At 36.9% G+C, this 25,905-nt stretch overlaps 1 protein-coding gene across 4 annotated transcripts in view; it reads left to right on the top strand.

Moving 5' to 3' along the window:
• Nucleotides 1-16,723, top strand: part of LOC109046550 (rho guanine nucleotide exchange factor 18-like) — a 43,389-nt gene extending 26,666 nt beyond the window's left edge. For all 4 annotated transcript variants that reach the window (XM_042748783.1, XM_042748781.1, XM_042748780.1 and 1 more), the window contains 15 exons: nucleotides 514-639; nucleotides 725-842; nucleotides 918-1,172; nucleotides 1,383-1,459; nucleotides 1,546-1,724; nucleotides 1,811-1,884; nucleotides 2,663-2,848; nucleotides 3,004-3,150; nucleotides 4,243-4,361; nucleotides 5,672-5,734; nucleotides 5,989-6,036; nucleotides 6,969-7,448; nucleotides 15,028-15,352; nucleotides 15,440-15,553; nucleotides 15,672-16,723. In XM_042748783.1, coding sequence (XP_042604717.1) covers nucleotides 514-639; nucleotides 725-842; nucleotides 918-1,172; nucleotides 1,383-1,459; nucleotides 1,546-1,724; nucleotides 1,811-1,884; nucleotides 2,663-2,848; nucleotides 3,004-3,150; nucleotides 4,243-4,361; nucleotides 5,672-5,734; nucleotides 5,989-6,036; nucleotides 6,969-7,448; nucleotides 15,028-15,352; nucleotides 15,440-15,553; nucleotides 15,672-15,817 — 2,457 coding nt within the window. In that variant the 3' untranslated portion in view covers nucleotides 15,818-16,723. The remainder of the gene's footprint in view (nucleotides 1-513; nucleotides 640-724; nucleotides 843-917; nucleotides 1,173-1,382; nucleotides 1,460-1,545; nucleotides 1,725-1,810; nucleotides 1,885-2,662; nucleotides 2,849-3,003; nucleotides 3,151-4,242; nucleotides 4,362-5,671; nucleotides 5,735-5,988; nucleotides 6,037-6,968; nucleotides 7,449-15,027; nucleotides 15,353-15,439; nucleotides 15,554-15,671) is intronic.
• Nucleotides 16,724-25,905: the final 9,182 nt, after the last annotated feature.

Genomic DNA, 25,905 nt, shown 5'->3' with positions numbered 1-25,905 from the left:
TCATACAATTTTTGCCCTTAACGTCCTGCTTCACATTTCCTGTCTTACGCTTCCTACTTTAAACATCCTGTTTTAACATTTCCTGCCCTACACTTCTTGCTTCACATTTCCTGTTTTACATCCTGTCGCTACATTTCCTTCCCTACATTTTATGTTTCCCACATCCTGTTGTCACACTTTCGCCACCCCCTTCATGCTGTTGTAAAACTTCCTGGTTCACAGCTCCTGGCCTGCATTTCCTATGTTGTTTCCTTTTCTTGCACTACACTTCTCTTGTTGTCATTCCTTTCTTTCTTTTTCTTCTTTTTTCTCGCTTGATATTTTCACATTTCCTGGCCTCACATTTCTTTCTCTTTCACTTCCTGCTCCACACATGCTATTGTCACATTTCCTGGCCTACAGTTCCTGCTTCAGTTTCTTGCTTCATACATGTTATGTTGGACAGGAAGTGTGAAGAAGAAAATATTGAGAAGGAAGTAAGAAACAGGAAGTTTTGTTTGTGTCTGGTTTTAGTTTTCCGGAGAGCTTGGAGAGCGAATGAAGGAAAGTTATGGAGATTTCTGCAGTCGGCACACTGAAGCGGTCAACTACTACAAAGAGCAGCAGCAGAGCAACAAGAAGTTCCAGAACCTCATGAGAGTATGTTGAGATCTTCTGTGGCTAACATTTGCTAGGTTGTCCTCAGCGCTGCTTTAAATCATTTTTTCCTCTTACTGTGTTTCAGAAAATCAGCAATCTGCCAATAGTGCGCCGTTTATGCGTTCCAGAGTGTATCTTACTGGTGACGCAGCGAATCACAAAGTATCCTGTTCTTCTGGAGCGCATCCTGCACAACACAGAAGGTTGGTCGTTGCAGTCGTGAAACAATCCAGATGTTAAGGATTTGCATGGTTCTAAATGCTTTCTTCTCATTGCAGCCGGGACAGAGGAACATGAAGGATTAGCACAGGCTCTCAATCTAATCAAAGACGTCATCGTTCAAGTGGATGCGCAGGTCAGTCTCTACGAGAAGGAAGCGCGGCTCAGGGACATCGCCTCCAAGGTGGAGCCCAAGTCCCTTGGGAAAATCAAAGATGGACGTGTTTTCCGGAAGGAGGACCTTTCTCAGGGGCGCCGCAAGCTCTTGTTTGAAGGAATGGTCAACTGGAAAGCCGCATCTGGTCGACTTAAAGGTATTATGAGAGCATTAATTCCATGCATAAGCACGGAGCCCATCAAGGGGTATCGTTCGTGTTTCCCCAAAAACTTTTTGCAACAGTTTTGCCAGAGAACGCAAAAGCATTGAAATAGCATTTATATATTTTTTTTTTGTCTCCCTTAGGGGCTCCATATGCATAAGTTTGTTTGGTGCACAATTGAAATCTGTGATTCTTCTGTTGCAGATATTCTAGCTCTCCTTCTTACTGATGTTCTCGTCTTGTTGCAAGAAAAGGACCAGAGATACGTGTTCTCCACTGTGGTAAGTGCGAGAGCTTTTGTTTTTGGTTTATACAAGAAGAGAAATAGTTTATCTTAACGCACTCATCTGTGCTGTTTTTCTTCTAGGACAACAAACCATCCGTTATTTCACTGCAGAAGTTGATTGTCCGTGAGGTGGCGCACGAGGAACGGGCCATGTTCCTCATCTGTGCCTCCTCAAAGGGACCTGAGATGTACGAAATCCACACGGCCTCAAAAGAAGAGCGCAACACGTGGATCACCCACATCCGTCAGGCCGTGGAGAGGTCTGTGTCAGACTGTAATCACATTTGTGTCTGTTCTACTGTCTGCATTGTTCTTTAATTGTTCCTCCTCGGTTTCTGTCCATCAGCTGTCCACATACAGAAGAGAGATTGTTTAGCGAGGAAGAGGAAGCCAGAGTCGCCCGGTTCCGAGAGTTTCAAGGTAAAACGCCACACGTAGCTTGTTTTGTAATGACATTCATGGTTTTTCTGCTCATTTTGATGTTGTGTGATGGGGTTTTTATGAGGTTTGAAGGCTCTTTTGTCACTAGAGGGCGCAGTTGGTTTTTTTTATACTGAAACCTTGTGAATTTTGTCAAAAAGTATTTTTAGTGCAAATGCTTATTATTAAATATATTATACACATTATATATAATTTACTAAACTATATATGATAGTTAATATTATTAAATATAATTTTACGTTATAATTATCATAATACAATTAGATTTAGTGTGTGTGTGTGTGTGTATATATATATATATATATATATATATATATATATATATATATATATATAAATATATATATATATATATATATATATACTCACACACTAAACGTTTGAGTACTAATATAATAATATAAATATATTAATATAAAAATATGTGGTCATATGAACTATTATAAATATATGTGTATGTCATATGTCTTGTGTTTTTATAAAATGTGTAATTTATACTTGATGTAATTTAGTTATATTTTATAAGAAATACTTGTATTCAGCAGGGATGCATTAAATTGTTCAAAAGTAACAAAATTAGTTATAAAAAAAAAGTTACAAAAATGTATTTTAATTAATGCTGTTCTTTCGACAAATGCATCAAAAAATCCTGTAATAAAATCACGTTTTCCACAAAAATATTGTTTCTTGCATTGCCATAGAAGCTGGAATGGCGTTTAACAAACAAACAAACTCCATCTGCGACTCTTTTCTGTAGATCGCCTGACGTTGAAGGAAGCTCAGATTGTCCAGACCCTCACAGAGAAGCTGCAGTTGTTTGCAGAGATGGCTGAATCTGTTGCTGGTTTAGAGGACGCCAGCTCTTGCTCACGTCTGCTGCTGCGAGGCGACTCTTCGGACCTCCAGCAGGGGGAGCAGCTGCTCAAAGGAGCCATTACTGAAGGTAACATGTCAGGTTGATGGCCTGATGAATCAGTTAGTTTGTGTTAATTGTCTTAAGCATTGGCGTCATGATGTAATCTTGCACCTGTTTGCAAACGAGATTATTTAAGAGCTAAATGTAGATATTGTGTAACGTATATCTCTGTGTTTTTGTAGTGGAGAACCTGCAGAACCTCCTTGCATCTGGAGCTCGGGAAGCGTCTCCACAGACTGAGGCGAAGCAAAGTCCATCCTTGAGTTTGCTGCCACGCAGAGCGGACACCTTCGGCGGTTATGATAGCGTTCCTAACATACTGCCTAAGAGTAAGAGTCAATACATGTGATTAGACACTGATTATACACGTCACTTTAACAGAGATTTGTTGGCAGTATTTTAACGCAAGACTCGTTGCATAATATCAGATCTTTTTATCCATATTCATTGAATATTTTAAAGGCTGTGCATCCCAGTTTGCATACTGTATGTACAATGCAGTGGGGAAGATTACGATTGATTAGTCTTAAATCATAGTTGAAAATAGCACATTAAAGATTCCTGGATAGCGTTCAAAGTTATTTTTCTTTTTCTTTATTTTCTTAATTTTTGATTTTCCTTTATTGTTCTCTTTCATTTTTATTTATTTTTTTGTTGTTGTCTTTTTTCATTAATTTTGTTCTTTTTGCTTTCATTTTATAGTTTTTGTCACTCTTGTTTGTTTTTGATTTTTGCTTGTTTCTTTCTCTTTTGTTTGTTCTTTTTTGTATTCATTTGCTGTTTTATTTGTTTGCTCTTTTTGTTTAATCACTCATTTCTTGTGTCTTTTGTTGGATCTTTCATTTGTTTGTTTTTATGATAGCCTTTTGTAGCTTTTTGTTTATTTAGCGTCATTCTTTCTTTTAATTGTCCTTTTGTTTTCTTTTCCTTCATTCTTTTATTTGTTTAATTTGTTTTTTGTTTGTTTATTTATTATTTTGTTTCTTAACGTTGATGCTTTCATTTGTTTGTTCTCTGACCTTTGTTCTTTCTTTCTTTTCCATCTGGCTTGCTTTCAGTGCATTCTTGGACTGCATTCTTACCAGACACTTACTTCTAAAGCACCTTACAGTGCAGCACACAAATCATGGTTGAGCAAATACAAGGACAGCCTGCATCTTAGATGTCTAACTTTTCATTTTTAATTTCATACGTTAAAGGCTCCATCGCAATTCACATACTATCTGTACTATGCAGTAGGTCAGCTGTTCCCAGACAGTTTTTAAAGTATGCATGCATATACTTTTTTTTTTTTTTTTTGGTTAATTATCCACAACACCCTGTGTTACAGGATATGGTTGGTTTGTGCTGTTTATGTGCAGGTCTGCTATGTACCTCTCCAGTTAAAGTTATAAATCAGGTGTGTTTGTGTGTTAAATCAGACGGCAGTATAAGGAAGAAGGTTGCTGGAGCGACCGGCAGGTCAAGGGACAGGAGTCAACGGGCCATTTCTGATCCGCAGCTCAAAGAGGTGTACGCATGTCAGGACCGGGATGAGCTGGTGAGAGAACACACTCGTGCAGGCCTTTGTCCCACAGATGACAAGAACATGGCCATGTTTACTAAACGAGAATGACAGATGTTTTGGATAGGAATTTCACTTTTGTCAGTTTTAAACTGTCACACTAGTCATTGTCAGGCTATAGATCTGGCAATTATATGATGATTATATTATATGATTATTATGATTATCTTATTTAGTGTGTTACTATTGTTTATAGATCTGGCAATTATATGATGATTATATTATATGATTATTATGATTATCTTATTTAGTGTGTTACTATTGTTTATAATAATGTAGTTATTTATTTATTGTAGTGTGTATATGTACATAAAATATTAAATTTAAAACTATATTGTTTACATAAATTATATAGTAAAGTTTATACACAAATATATAGTATATTTTAATATTATATTATGTATTTATAATATAAAAATGTATATTGTATATTAGTGTGTATTTACATTTTATATTTTTTTATCAAATATTTATTAGCATATACAGTATAATTATAGTAAAATATAATTAAAAATTTTTAATAGGTTATAAAATATTATATTATAACATTTGAACATTAGTTTATCACCATTTTTATTAATGATTGCAGTTTAATGTGTTAACAGTGGAATTAATATTTTTTTTAAATATAATAAAAAAAACTAATATTAATAAAATATAAAAATGAATAGTGCATTATACTTTTTAAACTCTTTCCACACCAGGTTATTTTTTTTATTTTTTTGTTTTGCCAGCCACTGGGAGCATTTTTGATTTTTTTTTTTTTTCACAAAAATTTTGTGGCCCTTAAAATATTTTGTTGTATGAATATGTGAATATGCAATACATCAAAATAAAGAACAGAGCCTCTACTTTTAAACAAACAAAAAAATTTTTTTATAGCTACAAGCATTATTTTTGAATGCAACACTAAAAAAATAAGTTATTTTTGTTTGGCAAAAATGATAAGATAATTTAAATTTTTTTAGAATAATAGATAAGGATATTGTTTTTTTATATTATAATAGATCAGATGCATTAGATGACTTCCATCGGGACTCAAACTTCACAGTCCTTTACCACTTCCTGGATTGACATTTCACTCTGTAACATAAGGCAGTTTTCGGTTGTTGTTGTTGTTGGCTGTTTATTGTTGATGATCGCATTATTTTTCATATGCTTCTGCTTACATATGAGATCACACGTTTCTGTGTCTTCCTCGCCTGTGTTTTTGAATAAAACATTGATATGCATGAATAAATCCAAACAACTGTTTTTAATTTATTTTAATCTGTCGTCTCTCTCAGGACGAGGCCTCTCCACCTGGTTTACACAAAATGTTGTCCACCTGTAAATTTCCAGAGTCCGAGGTAAGAGCGCACATTGGAATTGAGGCGATTATGTCTTATTTTGTTTCCCACAAGATAAAAGGCGCAAATCGTTTCTCACACCCCGCTCGATACATATTTGAAATGGTAACCTTTGCATTCACCGCACCTAATCGGCAGTTAATGCAGCGATACTTCACTTGGCAGGAATGTGGCATTGTGTCTCGTGAGAATAATGTCTTTGAATATTGAATCATCCTACCAGTAATGTTGCCCTTGTCTTCCTGTTTTTCCAGTTCTATGAGCGAGTGCTGCAGCTGTCCCAGAGGCTGTACAGTTTACAGGTACAACAGAGTGACCACACTCATGTCTCACTCATAACGTCAGCCACACACATCCTGTAATCATGACAGGTTCTGCTTTCAGGTTCCTCAGGCTGTGGTCATTTGTTTGCTCAGATGTTCACAACAACTGTAAAATTGTGGTTAAACAATAGCTACATATCTTGTTTTCATTAGTCCATTCTTTTATTTTGATTTATCATTTGTTCTTTTGTTCATACGCTTGTTTGCTCCTTTTAATTAGTTTTTGTTGCTCCTTCTGTCTTTCATTTGCTCTTTTTCATTTGTATTTCATTATTTTTCTTTTTTGTTCTTTGGCCGTTTGTTTTTTCTTTCAGTTGTCCTTTCATTTTCTTTCTTGTCATTTTGTTTTTGTTTGTCATTGTTCTTTTTTCTCTTGTTTGTTTTGTTTTTATTTTTTCTGTTTTGTTGTACTCTGTCTTTTGATTCTTCAGTTTGTTTATTTGCTAAATTTGTTTTGTTTTTGTCTTTCATTGGTTCTTTTGTTTGTTGACAGTCTGTTCATTCTTTTGGTCTTTTGTTTTTTCTTGTGTCCTTTTAGTTATCCTTTTAATTTTCTTTGTTCCATTCTTTTGGTTTTGGTTTAATTCTTTCTGTATTTCTTTTTTTTTTCATTCAGGCTTTTGTTTGTTCTTTTGACCTTATATTCTTTCTTTTTTGTCCTTTTTTCTCTTTCTGTCTGTTGTCTTTTAAGTTGCTTGCTTTCTTTTTTGTGCTTTCATTCTGTTTGCATTGCATTAAATTTACATTCTTACCAGACACTTTCTTACCAAAGCTCCTTACAATACAATACACAAATCAAGTTTGAGCAAATACAAGGCCAAGCAGCTGAAGCACTAAACTAAGCCTTAGTTACCAGGAAGCGCTTAACAACTATCCAAACATCAAGTCCTTTCTGTCTCCTTCCCCCTCAGGCCATAATTTCTCAGCAGGACAGCCACATCGAGCTCCAGCGGGCCTCTCTCCTCACTGCCGAGCGGGACCGTCCTGGCAGCCGGAACCGTGGCACAGACGTGCTTCTGGAGCAGGAGAAGCAGCGCAACGTGGAGAAGCACCGCGAGGAGCTTGCCAATTTCCAGCGGCTACAGAACCAGCATCGGCAGCAGCAGGCGCGCTGGGAACGGGAGCGGGAGAAGCAGCGGCGGCAGGCAGAGGCAGCTGAGCAGCGGCTGAAGGAGCGCGAGGAGGAGTGTCGGCGACTGGAGCTGCGTTTGGCCGAGGAGAGGCAGGAACTCGAAAGGCAAAGGCAGACATATCAGCAAGACCTGGAGAGGCTGAGAGAGTCCACGCGTGTCGTTGAGAAAGAGAAAGAGCGATTAGAGCAACAGAGGAAGTTGAAGAAGCACAACACGATGCCAAATACGGCAGCGTGGTATGCACAGGAAGCTGGACAGGTGAGATGCCACCTGACTGTAGTTGTTTCCAAATCCCTCGCCTCATTATAATGTTACACTTACTACTGGTCCCCACATGAATCCTTGGTTCTCTTGGATGGCCTCACAGGTTACTAAATAGATCCAAATAATCATAGCAATCCAATGGTTGGCACAAAATTAGAATAAATAAATAGGTTAAAATTGTTCATGCCACTTTTCATTGCTCTGCAAAAAAAAGGTCACTTCATTCAGCATCCAAACATTTAATTGTTCTTTTTTATCATCATGGTACAGAAATTTGGACGTTTTGGGAAAATTTTTATATATTTTTTTTTCCCTCTCTTCTGCTCACAAAGGCTGCATTTATTTGATAAAAAAAAAACAACAATGTAAAAATCTTAAATTATAATAATATTTCACAATATTGAAAGAACTGTTTTCTATTTGAATACATATTTTAAAATGTAATTTATTCCTGTGATGCAAAGCTGAATTTTCAGTGTCACATGATCCTTAAGAAATCATTCTAATATGATGATTTGGTGCTCAAGAAGCATTTATTATCAGTGTTGAGTGCGTGAGGTCATGTTTTTGTGGAAATCATTTTTCATTGTTCTCTTTCAAAAAAATATTTATAGTCTCTTAACAATACTTAATTTTTTTCTCAGTTTACTTTTTAACTCTAATTATTTATATTTAAAGAATCTACACATCAGAAAGGTTTCAAAACTAATATTTTTTTGTGTTAAAATAAGAATATGTCCTGGAAATAGGAGCTGGCATTATGTCACCTCTGTGCTCCTTTTTAGTGCCACATGTTTTAAAATTTCTAGGTGTAGGTGTGCCAGCTGAGAGCATCTTCCTTTCCCACGCTCTCTTTTCAGCTCCGCTGTACCAGTACAATCAGAGGGAACAATGTGGCACTGTGAGGTTACATAGCAGTGGCTTTGCTAATCTACCTGCCACCCTGCCCTACCTGTTTGCCAATGAGCCTGCCAGATTACCCAGTTAGCTCTCTGGGAAAAAACAGACACTCGGACAAGTGTTGTTTGAACAGTATTAACCGGCTCACAAAAAAAAAAGCCAGTCTCTGTGTAAACAGCGTATAACAAAAGCCACATATTGTGCGATTTCTAGCTCTAAGCAGTACTGAAACCATCCCAGAGATGACAACACACTAAAAACATTGTGCGAACAACCACGTTTTCATTAGAAATATGTACTTTGTATTTAGCATTTTTTTTGCTCATTTGCACACAGTTTGACTGGCTCCATCATCTGTTTTTCATCAAACTCAGGGGTTTTCGTGATTTCCTTAAATCACGTTAAACTGATTTGAGTGCTTTAGCTTGTCTGTCCATTCGCGTGTGCGTACTTGATGACCAACCCTCTTATTTTGATAGATTACTCAGAAAAGGACGTCTAAGGAGCCGGACAAGGCATCTTTCAGTCTTCGTTCAAACGTGCGTGTGGAACTAACAGAAATGGAGAACTTTCCTAATGGCTGTAGTAATGCCGTGACGTTAGCGATTTAATAGGCAGTGACCAAGCGAAATGCAATCAAGCCAGGATCAATCAGCATCAGTGTTAGTCATTTTATAGTATTAAGAAGGAATGTGCATTTAAAGTTTATCATCCAGAATCAAACAGCCACTGCTGGGTTACAGATGAATATGATTCAGCACTCGTGGCAAAGCGTTTCTGTTATATAGAATGTAGAGATGTGAGAAATGGCATATTTCCAAAATCAAAAAAAGGAAAAGCTTTAAGCCCTGTATCGTAAAAAAGATCATTATTGGTGTAGGATTTACTTTTATATCAAAAACATATATTTCACTCATACATCTTGTTCATATCTTTGTATAATATGCAAATTTGCAAATATATATATATATATATACAACAAAAAATATAAGTAGAAGGTATAAATAGTGCTATATTAAAAGCATACGACAGTAATCTTTGTATTAGTAACAAAAAACACAACTGGTTTTAACAGTGTGCACCACCGTTTAAAAAAACAAATCAAAACCTTCTTGAAATTATGTTAACATTAAAGCAAACTTGTAATATTTACACATTTATAGCAACAGAGGTGATAAGTTTTTAAACTGGTTAACATTAAAGCAAAGGAGGTAAGTTTTTATAGTACAACTGTAAAATTACAATACTAATATTTATCATGTGTTTAAAATCTAATTTAATTTGAGATTTTTCTGTTAAAATGTGTGGGTTTGCGGTGTGTAGGGCAGCACAATTTGGCCAAATATTGTGTGATTATCTATCAAATATGACCATAAATCATATTTTTATACATATAATTATTACTACTTTTGCTAAAAAATAAATATTGAGCAGATTTAGAAATATTACAATTTAATACTACTTTAAAATAAAAATTAAGAAATGTTTTGTAGTACAGCTATAAAATTACAGTATTGTCCAAACCCTAAATGTGATTTGAAACAATTTTTACTGTATTTTTAACATTCAACACAACACTGACAGCACCAGGTGCAATGCAACAGCTAAAGATGTCTTTCTGCATGTGTAGTTTAACTGGTAATCACAGTTTTCAGATTCTGACATTAATTTGTCATGTCTGTGAATTTGTTAGAAAAGCCCAGCTTTAATGGCTGTAGTACCGGAAATGAATTTGGACATTCAGATACTGTTACACATTTTGTCATGTAAATGTATATAAGATATGGGAGGTGTCTAGTCTCTAATTTTGTTCACCACCACTAAAACCATAAATCTAGATAAGCATGCTATTCAAGATCAATCAAAAAGCCGACTAGTTGACAATCCTAATCCTTCCCTAGGCTAGGAATCACATGATTTTTAACATTTGCATATAGCATTCTCAGATGTTATAATGACACAAACAGTAAGATGCCACAGCTTTGTTGTTCATTTTGTGTATTTGAGGTCATGGAGGCATGTCTGGTCATGCCCGGCCTTGTCAGATTTCCTGTGATCTCGGCTTATCTCAGGTTAGTATGGCTATCAGTACATAGTAACCGTCTGCCCGTGGTGCCAGGCTACAGACCTTACTCAAATAATCCCCATATTGTGGAGATTTATTATGATGGTGTGCAAAAATGAAAGCATATGCTTTTCAATTTGTTTAGAAGGTTCTAGCTTCAAAGAAGTGAATTCAATGTTTTTTTACTAAATGCTAGTTGAAAGAGAGAGAATCAGACTAACAACATAGATGACGTTATATGCCAATGTAGTTTTTTACGATTTCACTACAATTTTACGGTTTCCTAATTGGGCCGTTTGTCTTTGTTTAGCATTTGCACTGTTCGCTCGACTGGTTTTATTATGCGCTGTATTGTTTTATTATCCATCTCTGCGTCAGCTTTAATGACAGATATATTGGGGGTTGTTTGACCTGTTTTTTTTGTTACCGTCTTAGTCACTTCCGTATGTTAAACCATGGCTCAACTCTTCAGATAACGTCGAATTTTGGTCTTTCATGCGCTCCTCTCTTTCTCTCTCTCTCATTCATATACGCTCAACTTTGACCTCTAGTTCCAAAGAAGGCAACTTTTTATGGCCCAGTATATTTTACCTTTGAAAGATTTATATTCCACATTCCTGTTTCCAGGGAGTCTGTATTTGTGATGCTTCGTCGTGAGGTAAAAACACCCAAAACAACCCTTCAGAAACAGGTATTTAGCACCATGATTTAAGAGCCACGTTTTCAGCATCGAGCCCTTGAGACCTTAGGACATGCACTTAAACTGCAAATGTATATGTACTCGGGGTATTCTTGGGTGTGTTGAGTTGTGAAAGTATAATTGTATACCAGCACCCTTTCATTAATACCAGCGCTGGAATTCGGCCAATCTTAATTGTTTATGTGATGTCAATCAAGTCTTTGTGCAGAACATCTTGCACACCCCTCGCAATTTTAACGCTCTGGAAACCTTATATTTACTGAATTAAGGTTTGGGAATGGTGGAGCATCTGTGCTGGGATCCCAGCGTTTGGGAAAAGTACTTGTGCTCCACAAAGGCCACGCTGTGTGATGGTTCAAAATGATGTCGCCCCGGGCCAGTTGGAGAAGTTCAGCCTTTTCCGACCTCTAGATCAGTGTTTCCCAATCCTGTTCCAACACTACACATTTTGGATGTCTTCCTTATCTGACCGATCCATTTCAGGTGTTGGGAGTCTCTACTAACTGAGCTGCTGAGTCGATTCAGTTGTGTTTGAATAGGTAGAGTTGGAAAATATGTTGGTTGGGAAACACTGCTGATGATTGAGGATCTAAATTTGTTTGTTTTGAATCTGTTTTTGGTTGTTGAGGATTTTGGAAGAGTGTTTTGTTGTGGTTCATTTATTTTTTTTTTTTTTTTTTTTGTAGAATGATGGCCCATTTTAAGTCTTGGAGTGATGACCTGAATCAGGTGTTTAATTTAAGGGATCCTGTTAAAACAAAATTTTGAATTGGTCTTTGGGGTGTACTATTATAGGTTTTGATTGATTTTGATGGATCACTCTTAATTGTTGACATATTTTACATTATTGCAGCACCTCTCTTCCCAGTCTGTCTCAAACATCATGTTTGCCTACTGTTTCTGTGAAACCCCTCCTTTCGAAATACAACATGTGCTCTGATTGGTTAGCTGGCCCAATGTGTTGTGATTGGTGAACTGCTTGCAGTGTGTTCCAGAAATGTAACACCACTTACCATAATTTCATCTGCTCAGCTGTAAATATTTACAATGGCGTCGATTTTGCCATACAAATTTGAGTCCAATTCAGACCCTGGGTGCATCTCAATCAGCTCGCTAGTTCAGTAGTCAGGGCACTGATCAGGGAGTCGGTCATTTCAAGGGCTGTATCAATCGTGAAATACTTCAAGTGCACTGGAATGTTCGCTTTCTGAAAAATCCCACAATGCACCGCAAAAACTAGGGAGCATTGATGCTCATTATGCTAAATTTATGGAGATTTGATGATATTTATGGGCCACGAAACATAAACCACACGAGCCAACTCGATAAATATAATCACATGCGAATATAATATATGCGATAGCCGATATATATATATTTTATTTTTTTTAACTATATTGAGAAATTTTTTTTTTTTTTTTTAATAATTTGAATTTTATTAATATTGACAATGGATTCAAAATAAATGTGCCAAATAAAACATACTTATACTTTAGATGACAAAGCATTTTTCACAAATAAATAAACATTTAATAAACGTTATAATTAAAAGGAAGTAAACACTGTAACCAACAGGGCACTCGGTATTCTGGGAAGTTTGTGTGCATTGGGATCATATTTTCAAATAAAGCAAGGGTAACACTCATTTTACATACAGCGCACAGAGAAAATGACATGAATATGACTGGTCAAATGCATAAAGCATAGGATAATTTGAAATCACTAGTTTAAAGTTTAAATCATTCAATTCAACACGGACCGACTGTCCCCACAGAGAACACGCGATCATGCTGGATGAAAATGCACACTTCACAAGATCACAAAATATAAGTCCCACCTCAAACACATTGGCCAAGCAGAAAAACTTATCAGCCAATGCCGATATTTGAAAAATGCCAAACATATCGGCGGATGGCGATATTTGAAAAATGCCAAATATCGGCCGATATATCGGTCGACCACTATTTTTTTTATGCTCAAACACCAACATTACGCACTAACTAAAATTGTGCAGTGTTGGGTGGGCTTCAGGAACGTGGTTGAGAACCACGGCTCTAGATGATGAACACCTCCAGTATTTATGTTCTCCTTAACCACATTTTTTGTGAAATTATGGAAATTGGTGGGTGTAGTTTTGACTTTCAGAAGCATAATGTACAGATTGAGGAGGGTGGCGCTAGTTTCCATTACATCTTTGAGGCGTGGAGAAGATTGGCCATTTTCACAGCTTTAAGTACTGTAGATGTGATAAACGGTTATATGTTTATCCAATCTTTTCCATGAACTAAGGGTGTTGGTAACTTCACGGCTAATTATTTTAACTCCTTGCGTATATTTTCAAGGTTCGCTCCTAGGTGCATCCCAAATATTGCATAATCATACTTGGGCCCTTGAGTAAGACTTGCTTGCACCAGGTGGACTTTCCCTCCGAACAGTGTACAGTATGTCCTTTGGATGAAAAGTTTTGTGAGGGAGGCTGCTCACTAACTGTTAGCTGCTGATGTGCATTAATAATCTTTACCTCATGCTTAACTTAGTCCTTTCATGTGGAGCTGTCTTCAATTTGTGTTACATTTTATGCCTGTGTTGACAAAGTGTGCTCAAGAGCACATCAAACGTCTTTGTTCTGCACGCAAAGCAGCATGTGTTTTAAATTTAGCTTTGTCCTGTAAATCCCAAAGTCTTCTGGATTTCCTACACAGCACATTATCTCTGCATTTCCTGGATATCATGCTCAAAAATGGAAGTTGATCTTCAGAAGCTGAGTAAAAAAATAAAAAGTAAGGTACATGCAGAAGGTACATCTTAACAAACTTTTTGGCCCATGATATGTAATTTAGGCTTTATTCATTTAAAAGATGCATTCATCCAAAGTAATTTACAAGTAATGAAGAACAACATGAACAGCAGTTCAAGACAAGTGATTTAACGCAACAATATGTTGTTTGAAGTTCTGCAGTTGGTACTATTGGTAGTCATTAATAAATCCATTTTACATACATTGTGTCATTGAGGTCAGTGCAACAAATTACGTGAAAATGGTTTCCTGTACAATTTAGATCTGTCTCACAGACAGAACAAATTTTAGTATAAATAAAGGCATTCTTTCATAAATTAAAAAAATGTGAATGGTTCAGAAATCCGTTTTTTTTTTTTATAATTTGTCGTATATGATTCTCTTGTAGTCCACTCTCATATTAATTGTTACATTTGGTTCAACATTTGTAAAGCTATTACTGGGTAAATTGCTGTTGCATTCAATTAAGTTTTCCGTAAATCCGTTGTGTGTATACTCCATGCTCGACTCAACTGTTCGTAAATCCATTCTTGCGCAAGTTACGACATTTAGTCCAATTGTCAAATCCATTTTTGCTGAACTTGTTGCATTAAATTCAGTTTTTCAAAAATGTACAGTATTTGTATATCGTCATGTTCAACTTAGTCATTTGTTAATCCAGTCTTGCGTAAATTCTTACATTCAATTTCTTTGTAAAGCCATTAATGTGTAAAGTGTTGCATTTATTCAGTTTTTCGTAAGTCTGTTGTTCTGTATATTGTCATGTTTCACGTTCGTAAATCAGTTCTTGCGTAAACCGTTGAATTTAATTCAATTTATAAATCTGTCATTGTGTACAGTATATTGTTGCGTTCAAGTTAAATGTTTATAAAAACGTTTTTGTAAATGATTGCAGTCAGTTGTTCGTAAATCCATTTTTGCATGAATTGTAGCATTTATTTTAGTTTTTCATAAATCTGCTGTGTATATCGTTGCATTCAACTCAATTGTTCCATTTCGTAAATCCATCCATCACACACTGTATGTCAGTCCTGATAGTGTTTCATTAATGATTGTATGGAGACATTCACCACATGTGGTGCTAACATTAGCATTTCGCTTTGTGTTTTAGCTTTCCAGTTCCTCCAGCTTCAACGGTGAGCTGCTGCTCGGCAGAGCTGGGGACCAGAAGCTTCCTCAAAAATCGCACCTGCGGGCCTCTCTCTCCGCATCCCGGGCCGACTACCCGGAGCGTCCCGAAGTCCAGTCGCGCCGCGAGAGCTCCTGCGGCACCCTATCGGCCAAGACGGAGGTTCCCATCCATCTCATCAGCACCACAAACCAGCTGCACAAGCAGGGCAGCGTCCAGCAGCAGATACCGACCAAACTCGCCGCCCTCAGCAAAGGCAAGGAGAAGAGCGGGAAGGGCAAGAGTTCGCACCGCACAGACAGTCGGGGTTAGTACTGGTCCGTTTGCGACCAACAAAAGACGTTCCTTGGGAGCGAATTTGCCATTTCCTAAATCCATCTTCACTTTTTTGTAGCTTCTGTTGACATGAAGCAGATGCTGCCCATCAAGCTGTCACCAAGGGATTCGGATGGAGGTCACAAAGCACGCCGGTCCATCAGCCCCCACCAACCTCAACATTCGCACTCAGGTAAGACAAACAACCGCACCCGACATTCCCGGCCGAGCCTGAACGAGCCGTATCCCGCTGTGTAAACAGTCATTAGGCCCAGCTGACAGGCCTGTTGTTTGGTTTGCTCGCCCTGCAGATTCCCTCAGCCCTCCAGACGTGCATACAGATGCCCAGTCTAGCCTTGAGCCCGCCGTTCTCAAAACCCACAACCAGACCTCCCAGCCCACCCTCCAGTACACTGTTAGTGACGAAGCCGGCAAGGAGGACGTTATCTATTTCTGAGGCATCCGATGAGCAAAGACATTAGGTTATCGTTTCAGATGATATTTTACTTAAGGAACACATTTTAATCCTCCAAGTCTTAACAACTAACAAGTTTTATTGAAGCCTGTAAATTACGACATTTTACGAAAAATGTGTTTTAGTTTATACGAAAAAAGGCTCAGTCCAGAAAACCCAAAGACTTTGACGGACAGCTTCAGGTGAAGGACATTTCTGTAGCACAGGCTCCGAGCGGGTGATATGAAGGACGAATGGATGTTTTTAGGTTGCTTATTGTTGTGGTGAGCAATTTTGCACAGCGGCTATGTCCCATTTCATTTTAAACTCAGTATTTGGGACGACTGTTTTCTGTTGGATTTGTTCAGTTTCATTTTTGGGTCACTCTGGAACATTATTGCTTATGGAAAATGGCATACTTTGACATTTTTTTTTTAATTTAAGTCAGTTTTGACTGCACACTGTGTAAACTGGATTATAACTTGGATTAGTTGATTTCACAAAAGCCAACTCCATTTCAGTGGTCATTTTATTCATGTGGTACATCCTTTTTAGAGATTTCTTCCAAATATTTACAAAAAAATATATATATATATTAAGCAGCGGACATGAAGAGAATCCAAGATTTTATTAACCATTATTCTGATTTTAATTTCCATGTTAGTAGATCTTCCAAATGGAGATAGCAGTTGATCTGAGTATTTTGAGATTACTCAAATAGAAATCAATTAAATGATAAATGGACCATGTTTTCACCTTTCCAAATGATCAGAAAGTCAATTTAAGACATGACTTGGCTAAAATACGAACGACTGAATCTCATGAAAACTATTAAGGAATTTCCAGGTCGTTATTTACCATGAACAATTTTTGTGTTATGTTGTCATGTTAATGTGTTTTTGTCTTATTTTTTTCTATGTTTTATGTTGCATGGATTTTTTTTTTTTTTTTTTTAATTATTTAAATTGTTTAAAATGGTAGTGTTTTGCTTTATTGTTGGTGTTTTAGTGTTTTTAATTTATTTTTGATAAAATGAACAAAAAATTGCTGTGTCTGAACAGTTTGTTACTGTATTACAGTAATGAGAATTGTTTTTTTTTTCCTTTGTTTTTTTTTGCATTACGATATTGAGAACTTTTAGGAGGAAAGGTTTCATTTCAAAATTTAAATAATCCCAAAATAGCTTTCTGTCTTTATTGAGAAAAAAATAAAATATGACATTAATGTACACAGTTCCATTAAAGATTAGTGCCAAATATATTTAAATATTGTGGTAGATGTATACAGTTTTTATTTTTTGTTTGTTTTTAACAAACTTAACTTAGTTTCCTTACTCATCCTAGTTATTTCCACATTCAAGAAGGAAAGCATTGTTTTAATCTTGTTTCCTTTAAACACATTTTTGCATTTCCTCCTTTATGACCCACATTCATTTCATTCCATGTCTAAATGAAGTCTCTAAAGTTGTCAAGCATTTCCTCTCTTCTCAAGCTGACCACACAAACAGCACGTGTGATGTAATACTGTGGATTTCAGAGTAATGCCACCAAAGACTAGGATTTAAACCACTCCGTTTCTAAATCTAACCCATGAGCTCTGAATATAACGTATCTCTGATATCCGTTTCCTGCGACCATGTGACTTATATGTATATGTTGTACATAGAGTTTACTGATGTAGATATTATGCAAGGAATGTCATATGACCACTGAAATTACAGCTGGATCATTTGAGTGTTATTTGTTCGTTTCATTTTGTAGGCACTTTTTAAAAGTTCGATAACAACCCATAATGCATTGCTTTTGGATAACCTTTGGATTCACCTGTTCCACTTGCCAGAAGAAGTATTTTTGATGTTATGTTTATAAAAACGGTTTGATTTGATACTCATCCAACATTTTGAGTTTCTAAGTCCAATGCTTTTCCGTGGTGCAAGTGAAGGAATATTTTCACACTGTAGCAGATCGGTTTTGACTCTCGATGATGTGTAAATAGTACGTCACATGATGTTGATGATCTTATAATGAAGTTAGTGACTAAATGCTGTTTGTCTCACTCCTTTAGCTGCAGCGCACTTTATCGCAGAATGAATTGTTTTCTTTGATTTGTTCAACTGTGAATTAAAAAAAAAAAAAAAACATCATGTCGCTTTAAATTGTCACTTGATTCGGCCGGCATTCATTGTGACTGTAGCTTCTTGGTGTCTGTGATTGTATGTACGACGTTATTGCTATGTGAAGAGGATTTCTTGTCAAATATTGTTGTCAAATTGTGTCTAAAAACTATGATTCTTCTGTTCCCGTTTACACTAGCCACTTTTCAATACCAGCGAACTTTAAGGGGGACCTCAAGTGTTAATATTTCTGATGATTTGTGTCTTAAGTTTTTAGCACGCAAGGCCAGTTTTTTTTTTTTTTTTTCTACCACAGCATTGTACTCTCTACCGAAGAAAAATAGAAAAACTTGTGAACACTTAAAACTGCTGCCTTTAGAGACATTTTAGTAATAAAATATGTCTGGAAAAAATCTGACTCTTGAGTCTTTACTCCTATTCAAACCTCATTGTATCTGTGTTTAGAAAAAAAAAAAACTTTTGAAGAGCACACTTCGTTGAATACTGTATCCCACAATGCAATGTGCCCAGCCTGACCTTCCGTTTCCTGTGCGACGAATGAACAGTAAATAATCAAGTGCAATGACTAAGTATTTTTTGGCTCATTATTTGCAAAAACCTACAATATTTTTATGCGAAATTAAAAATGTAAACTTAAGTTTCATATGCGAAATAACGTTGAGGCCACTCAATTGATTAAGAATAATATTACAAGGTCATGTGACAAAAATATGCAATACTGCTTTTTTTTTAATGTTTACAAATGCATAATGTACAGTTTTAAGCATATTTTCCAGAACATGTCACATTTTTTTATCGTCTGAAATGAGCTAATAAATTACGTTTCATACTTTTCGTTCCCTATCTGTCTGAATAGTTAAGTTTAAAGGATTTTTTGTTGAGTGAAGGCAACTTAATCACATTTATAGTGTTTTGAATGTTTCAACATTTCATTTTATTAAAGGTATTTGACATTATTGTTGTAATAAAATGTGACTTATCAATATCTGTTTTTTTTCTCACAACATTGCAATTTTTATTGTTGCAACTTCCAGAAAAAGTTCTAAGTATCTTTTTTTTCTTCCTTTTTTCTTTTTTAATAATACCCAGTATCCACCTTATTATTCAATGTATCTTTTTTTTCTTCCTTTTTTCTTTTTTAATAATACCCATCGCGAGACTTCCGATTCATTAGAAAACTGCAGTGTTGTAAACTGTGAAAATATTTGCATTACAAACCAGTGTGTTTATTATAAAGACCATTTATTAAAATACTATAAGAAATATCAGTTTGCAATATCAAGCAGTTGTATCGCTATTAATGGCTGGAAGCCAATGAAACTGGAAATTTCGCACACACAAGGTGAAAAATCAGGCGGATACAGTAGTATACACTACGTAGCATGCTACTATTCCGTTTACGAACAGAGCCTATACCTTGCAATTTAAGTTGACCACAGAGGAAACTGAAAAGCATGTAAAACACTGTAGTGATCAGTGCTTATGTTATTCTAAGTTCTCTGCGGGGCGGTATCTTCGGACAATATGATTTTATTTCCATCTCTCTCTCTGCTCGTGTTCGTCTGTTGATTCTGGCCCGTTTCTCACAGGAAAACAGACGGAGCCCAACTTAACAGGACCTGGTGTCCGTCTCTCAGGCCATGCTAATTGTAGTGCTGTGGCGGAACACGGCTATTTTCAGGTGTTGTGGTTTTCCTTTCATCCAATCCGGATCTGACAGCCGCGTGTCCAGTAATTCTTTACCAGATGATGTCTGTACTTTTGTCTTTGGAAATGGTTTTCTGTCTTCGTCTGTCCTGTGCTTGGCTAATTTTAGACTCTGTGCTACGAGACAACCCCTGTCTGGTTCACAAGTGTCTGTAGTCACGTCACGTTTTTAATTGTAGTTATTTTCTGCAAAGACCTCTGTCCGCAAAAGAAAACAAACCTCATGCTGCTGGCTAGTCGTCTTAGCTGTGAAAGTAGCCAGAATTTCACCGTCAATTTGAAGAATTAGGCACGCTAAATAAGTGCTCCAGACAACAAAATTAGCAGGGATTATGCTAATATATATTGTTTAGTATAGACTGGTTAATTTGATGATATCACACTGTACTTGTTCCATATTTATCACTGTCTTGATCACTTAGCTATGTTGATTATAGACTGAGCATGTCAAAGTTTTTTTTAGAATAACATTATGCAACAAAACTTTGAATGTGTTTGTATCTTTTTTGGTAATCTGAACAACTGGTAAGGTCTGGCATACTTCTTATTTATTTAATTTTTTTTGGTTACACTACCCACTACCACATGACAGTTGCTGTATGCTGTTCCCGCCTCTTTTTGAATCAAATGTAACCGAAAAGTGACTCGCTATTCAGTGAGGGAATCTGATGATTCAAACTGCTAACTCACAAAGCTTTACCTGATTAATAGGAGTCTTCTGTTCCATAATTCAACATTTTAGCTTGCGCCATATTTGCTGTAGCATTCAGAAAATGCTTGTCCAAGATGATGTTGGATTCAAGTATGGAAGCCTATTTCCGGCAAAAAAAAAAAAAGAAAGGTCAATTTTTAATTTGTATCGCACAGTTTATATCTTGCAATTCTGAGAATTAAACGAAAAAAATGTGAGCTATAAACTTCTGACTTTCTCATAATTCTGAGTTTATATCTCGCAGTTCAGATCTCTGAAATTTGAGTTTACAATTCATAATTCAGTTTTTTTATTTCACCATAGAATCAAAAATAAGTTGTGACTTTTATCACAATTTGTTTTTCTCGCAATTATGAGTTTCTCTGTCAAAATTCAGATTTCTCAGAATTTATATATCGCAATTGCGATTTAGCATCTCACAATTCTGACTTTTTTTCTCAGAATTGCTTTCATTCTGAGTTTATGGAATTCTAAGAAAAAAATGCGATTTAGCATCTCACAATTCTGACTTTAATTGCCTTTTCAGTTTTTTTTTTTTTTTTTAATCTGTGGCGGCAACAGGTTTACTCAATACAGTGTATATGGGTGTACAAAAAGTATTTCAAAAAGTATTATTAAATTATTGTTGCAGTTTTTTATTTATGTGAATAATTAATTTGAATAAATTGCAAGCAGTTTAGTCACAGCTAATGCGGAGCCCTGCTTTTGACTAGAATTTTCCCTTAATAACGTAAGAATTCCTGCAATCTGCTTGTATTATTCTTAGTGTTGATGTGCTAATTTAGCAGACAAGCTGCTAGGCTAACACTTTTACAAGCATGATAGTGTCTAAAATATCCCTCTCCCTCAGTTACATAACAGCTCTGTAAAGTCTGCACCAGCGATCATGTCCAATGCAGGTCATATAACTTACTGTCCTGACCCATAAAAATAAATGTGTATTGTTTTTTTCTGTGTCCATGGAAACAACTTTAAAGACTTTTGTCTTTATTGCTTTTCGGTAATGCTTTGTAGTGTTTAAAGAACAGCTGTTGTAAAATGACCGATATAATTGTACAATGGTGATGAATTAAGTTATTGTTCTTTGTTTATCATCATGAAAAAAATGAAATATGGCCAGGAAGATAAGGTTACTGCTGACTGATAGTATGCCACAACACACACTGAGTTTATTCATAAGTTTGTGGAGGTGTAATCCAATAAAGTGGCCTGCGAAGAATCTGCTGTCATAGTAAAATCTTTGTGTATTTAGTTACAGGTCAGAAAGTCTTTATTTGGGATTGTGTGTGTGTGTGTGTGTGTGTGTGGATGGTGATCTGTGATAAAAACACTTGTATGTTGTGGTTCTTGTGCCAAATAGTTGTTGAAAAAAGAGTCTAAGATTCTTGCCAAGCTGAATGATCTATAAATGTCAGTGGCCTGTGTGACTGAATACTGCTCTCCATTTATTTGTCGTCCGACCTGTTTGGTTGCATGGGGATTTTTACTGCTGCTTAGTTTGATAGCTGGTAAATCTGTCATTGACTTATCCGTCAATTGACTTTAGTGTGCATAATTTGTACCTTGTGTAAAAACATTCTTACATAAATTGTTGGCATTAGAAAAAAAGCCTTTCTGAGCATTTGGGGAACCAGGAAATAACATAGATGAGCAATGAATTTCTTTGTAAATTGTTTGTAAAAGAGTTAATAAGAAAACTTTTATCGTTACCAACAATTATGTAAAAATGCTTTCACAATTGATTTGCATAGAAATTTGTTTGTTTTTCATGAATGAGGCCTAATATGTGCATAAAATAGTTAAATATAAATGTTATGATATAGGAGCACAGACCTGGATAAATGCTAACAATATTTATTTATTTTCATTAGCGGTTTGAAAATGGTTGCTGTAACAATTATTTTCAAACCAAAACTGAAAGCACCTTATGAACCATAAGGTATAAAAAAATACCTTACCAAAAAATAAAAATCTATGTATCAACATGAGAAGGGAGGGGAAAAAAAATATTTAAATGCTATTGCATTCATTTGCAACATTTTTGCGTTCTCACACAAAAGTATTGCGTTCCCCTGAGAAACTTTGTGATCGCTCACAAAATTTTGAGTTTACGAACTACTGCATTGCCCTAAGTAACATTGCATTTTCTTGCAAAACATTCACATTCTTTTGCAAAACTCTTGTGTTCTCCCTGAAAAATGTAGTTCCCCTTAAAAACTTTGCGTTCTTTTGCAAAAAATTTGCATTCTTTTGCAAAACAATTGCGTTCCCTTGAGAAACTTTGCGTTCTTTCGCAAAACATTTGCAATCTTTCGCAAAACTATTGCGTTGCCCTGAGGAACCTTGCAGTTGTTTGCAAAATCAATGAGGTACAGTTTTTTTCACTCCCGCTTATACTCGTAAGTGTACACAAAATGTTTGCGAGAAAATGCAAAAGCATTTAAATATAATTTTTTCTCCTATTTTTTTTCTGTACATTTCCTTTCTCTTTTTGAGCATGGCGTTTTTTTGTTTTGTTTAGTTTTTTGCTATTTTTTTTGATAGATTGTGAATTTTATTGATAGAGGGGAGAGTAGACTGAAAAATATTAGGAAGAGATGGGGTATCTATATTGGGACATAATGCCAGATTGATCAAACCTGTGCGTCCCGCATGAGCTCAACAGCTACATGTGTCTGCTGCATGTGAGCAAACCACTAGGCCACGGCTCTAACCTTATATTTAAATTTTTTTCTGTAAAAATATTTCATTCTGACAATATATTCTTTTTTCTCTCAAAAAGTGACTTCTATTTCAAAAATTGGGTTTGAGTTTGCAAAAAAAAAAAAAGAAAAAAAAATTTGGCTCAACAAAAATTTCCAAAAAAATGGTATTCTACAGGAAATGATTGAGCTTCTAACAGAAAGAAACCACATGACGTTAGATGTGCATCATATGGTGCTACACACAAAAAGCCAAGGAACGTCCTTGCCCGCAGCTGCTTCATTAACCTTGCGAGTTAGAGAGGCTGACACCCCAACACCCTAGAGACGGGCGCAGACAGACGCTTCACATCCTTTTGTTGTATTATTCATCCTAATGTCACTTTCCGAGTGCCTTTTCAGTTGAGTGGCCCATAATTATCAACCGGGCCCATATCGGGATGGGCAGACTCGAGAAGAGACCATCTGCCCCACCCTGTCTGAATCACACAATGGTCCAATTACGCCTCTGTTGTCCCATCCTAGAGATACGATTCACTCTCATTCCATCTTGTTTTTTCTTTCCTCCAGGAAATAGCATCGAATCCCACTCATCCCAAACAAACAAGAGGCATTATGGTGATGAGGAACTATTTCAAGCATCCAAACATGTGAAGTGTCCGTGGAATGCTTGTGAATAAGATCTGTGGCATGTCAAGCTGCTATCTTTGTCACCATTTGAGCTAATGGGTGAAGAATTCACTTCCCACATTGGGAAATCTTGGCAAACTATTACAAAAATCAACATTCTTCTGTTATACAATTATCATCACATTTTTTTCACCTTCTGCAAGGCAAGAAATGTCTTCAACTTTGAAATTAGCAACCTTTCAGAACCTTTCTGTCTGTCTGTCGACTACTGCGAGTCGAGAAATGTTTTATATTAGATGCTACGCCTCAACCTGAGGCCATCGACCGCACAAAGCTGAGCATCAAAGCTCGGCATCACATAATAACGTTCACTGTTAATCAGAGCGCCGCTAGATCTGTCAGCGAAGCTTCTGTCCACGCCGCCCCTCCCAGCCACCCCCCTGCTGTTCGGCGTAATTACTTCATTGTGTAAACAGTGATTACCGTTCCCCCCTTCCCCAAAACACTGTTCCTCTCTGCTGGCCGTTTCTGTCGGAATGCTCTCAGAAGTCTCTTGTCTCAATTTTAGAGACTCAAATTTCTGTGCATAATTGTTTTCACAAATAACCGGCTTCTTTTATGGCGTCTAGACAAAGAGATGTTTTGGCAAGGCAGATGGAGGCGCCCACCTCTTTGTATTTAATGCCGAGTGATGTGCATTTTACTGAGGGAAGATTTATGCATGCGCTACAGGAGAACCTGCGATGCATGTTAAAGAGTGTCAGTTGTGTTTCCTGCCCTGAGTTTTCATCATCAATTTAACATTTTTCAAAGCATTTTTAAGCATTATAGGTTACTTGGGTCAGTTATCTTTTACCGTTATACAACAAACTGTAGATATACTTATCCATTGCAAATGAAGACTGCATGAGTACTATCTATCTATCTATCTATCTATCTATCTATCTATCGATCGGTTTAACTTAAAGGCTTTTTGCCTTACAGGCAAGGCTTTGTCAAGCCAACATCATGGTTTGTATTGACAAACAATACAACTGGGGTAGTTGTGGCCTAATGGTTAGAGTTGGACTTGTAACCTGAATGCGGGGGGTTCGAGTCTCAGTACAGGCAGGAATTGTAGGTGGGGGAGTGAATGACCAGTGCTCGCTTCCACCTTCAACACCCACTGAGGTGCCCTTGAGCAAGGCACCAAACCCCCAATTCCTCCCTGGACGCCGTAGCAAGAAATGGCTGCCCACTGCTCCAGGTGTGTGTTTAAATTTATGCAACACATTTTAATGAAGGTGATCATTTTATATATTATTAAAGGTATTCCTTAACACACCTTGAGGTCTATCTAAATGCTGTTTATGATATGGTGTAGTGGCTCCCTCCAGTTACACCACAGTACTTTGAGGAACCACTAAAACCATTAACGTTCCTGACAAATCACATCACGACTTGACTGAAGGAAAGTACCTGTGCCAAGACACCACAGACGCACCTAGACATCAGCACTTTGAGCTGCCTGTGGTCAAAGACGGCCTGAATTGCGTCTGTTTGTGGTCACATTTTACCAGCGTGTTGCTTTGACTTGTCTGCTGGTGTCGACAACAAAAAATTTCTTGCATTTCTTAAGGAATGGGAGATGCTGTGTTGGTTGGGCAATAAACCTCAGCTTGAACAGAGCCTAAGGGGTCAAATTTTTTCTGAGGATATGAAACAAGATGTGCTTTGCTGGAGGTTCCTGCTGGGTGCAAAATAACATTTGTGTTGGTGCATTGATTTACAAATTCTGAGGAGGTGGGCGGTTGGAAAGGACGCTTCTGGCCCAAACCCTCGAGGTAAGATCCCCATGGGGGGCAACCATTGGAAGCTGATTGTCGACTAATGCAAGATCTTTGTTGTCCTTGAGGCCCCCCAGCTGCACGCATCCGCCTGGCAGACACACGCCAGTATTAAGGTGAAGGGGGGTTTCGACCCCTGTTCCCCCTTAGTGTCCGTTCCAACCAAATGCGCCCTTTCTTCTCAGGGTTACGACAAGCGTTAACCAGCTACACTCACTGAAGCCAACTACGCCAACTGCCCTCTCTTTCTGTCCACGCTGTGGCGGTCCTTCCTTTCCAGACCGCATTAGCTAGTCCTTTTGTCTCCTGCCAAGTTTCAAACGTCTATTTATGCGCAGCGCATTAATTGCGTTGCCGGCGGAATCTTTTTGAATTCGGCG

The sequence above is a fragment of the Cyprinus carpio genome, chromosome B22 (genome assembly GCF_018340385.1).
Source record: "Cyprinus carpio isolate SPL01 chromosome B22, ASM1834038v1, whole genome shotgun sequence".
NCBI lineage: Eukaryota > Metazoa > Chordata > Actinopteri > Cypriniformes > Cyprinidae > Cyprinus > Cyprinus carpio.
The sequence above is the reverse complement of the archived record's forward strand: the minus strand, read 5'-3'. Positions and strand labels throughout refer to the sequence as shown.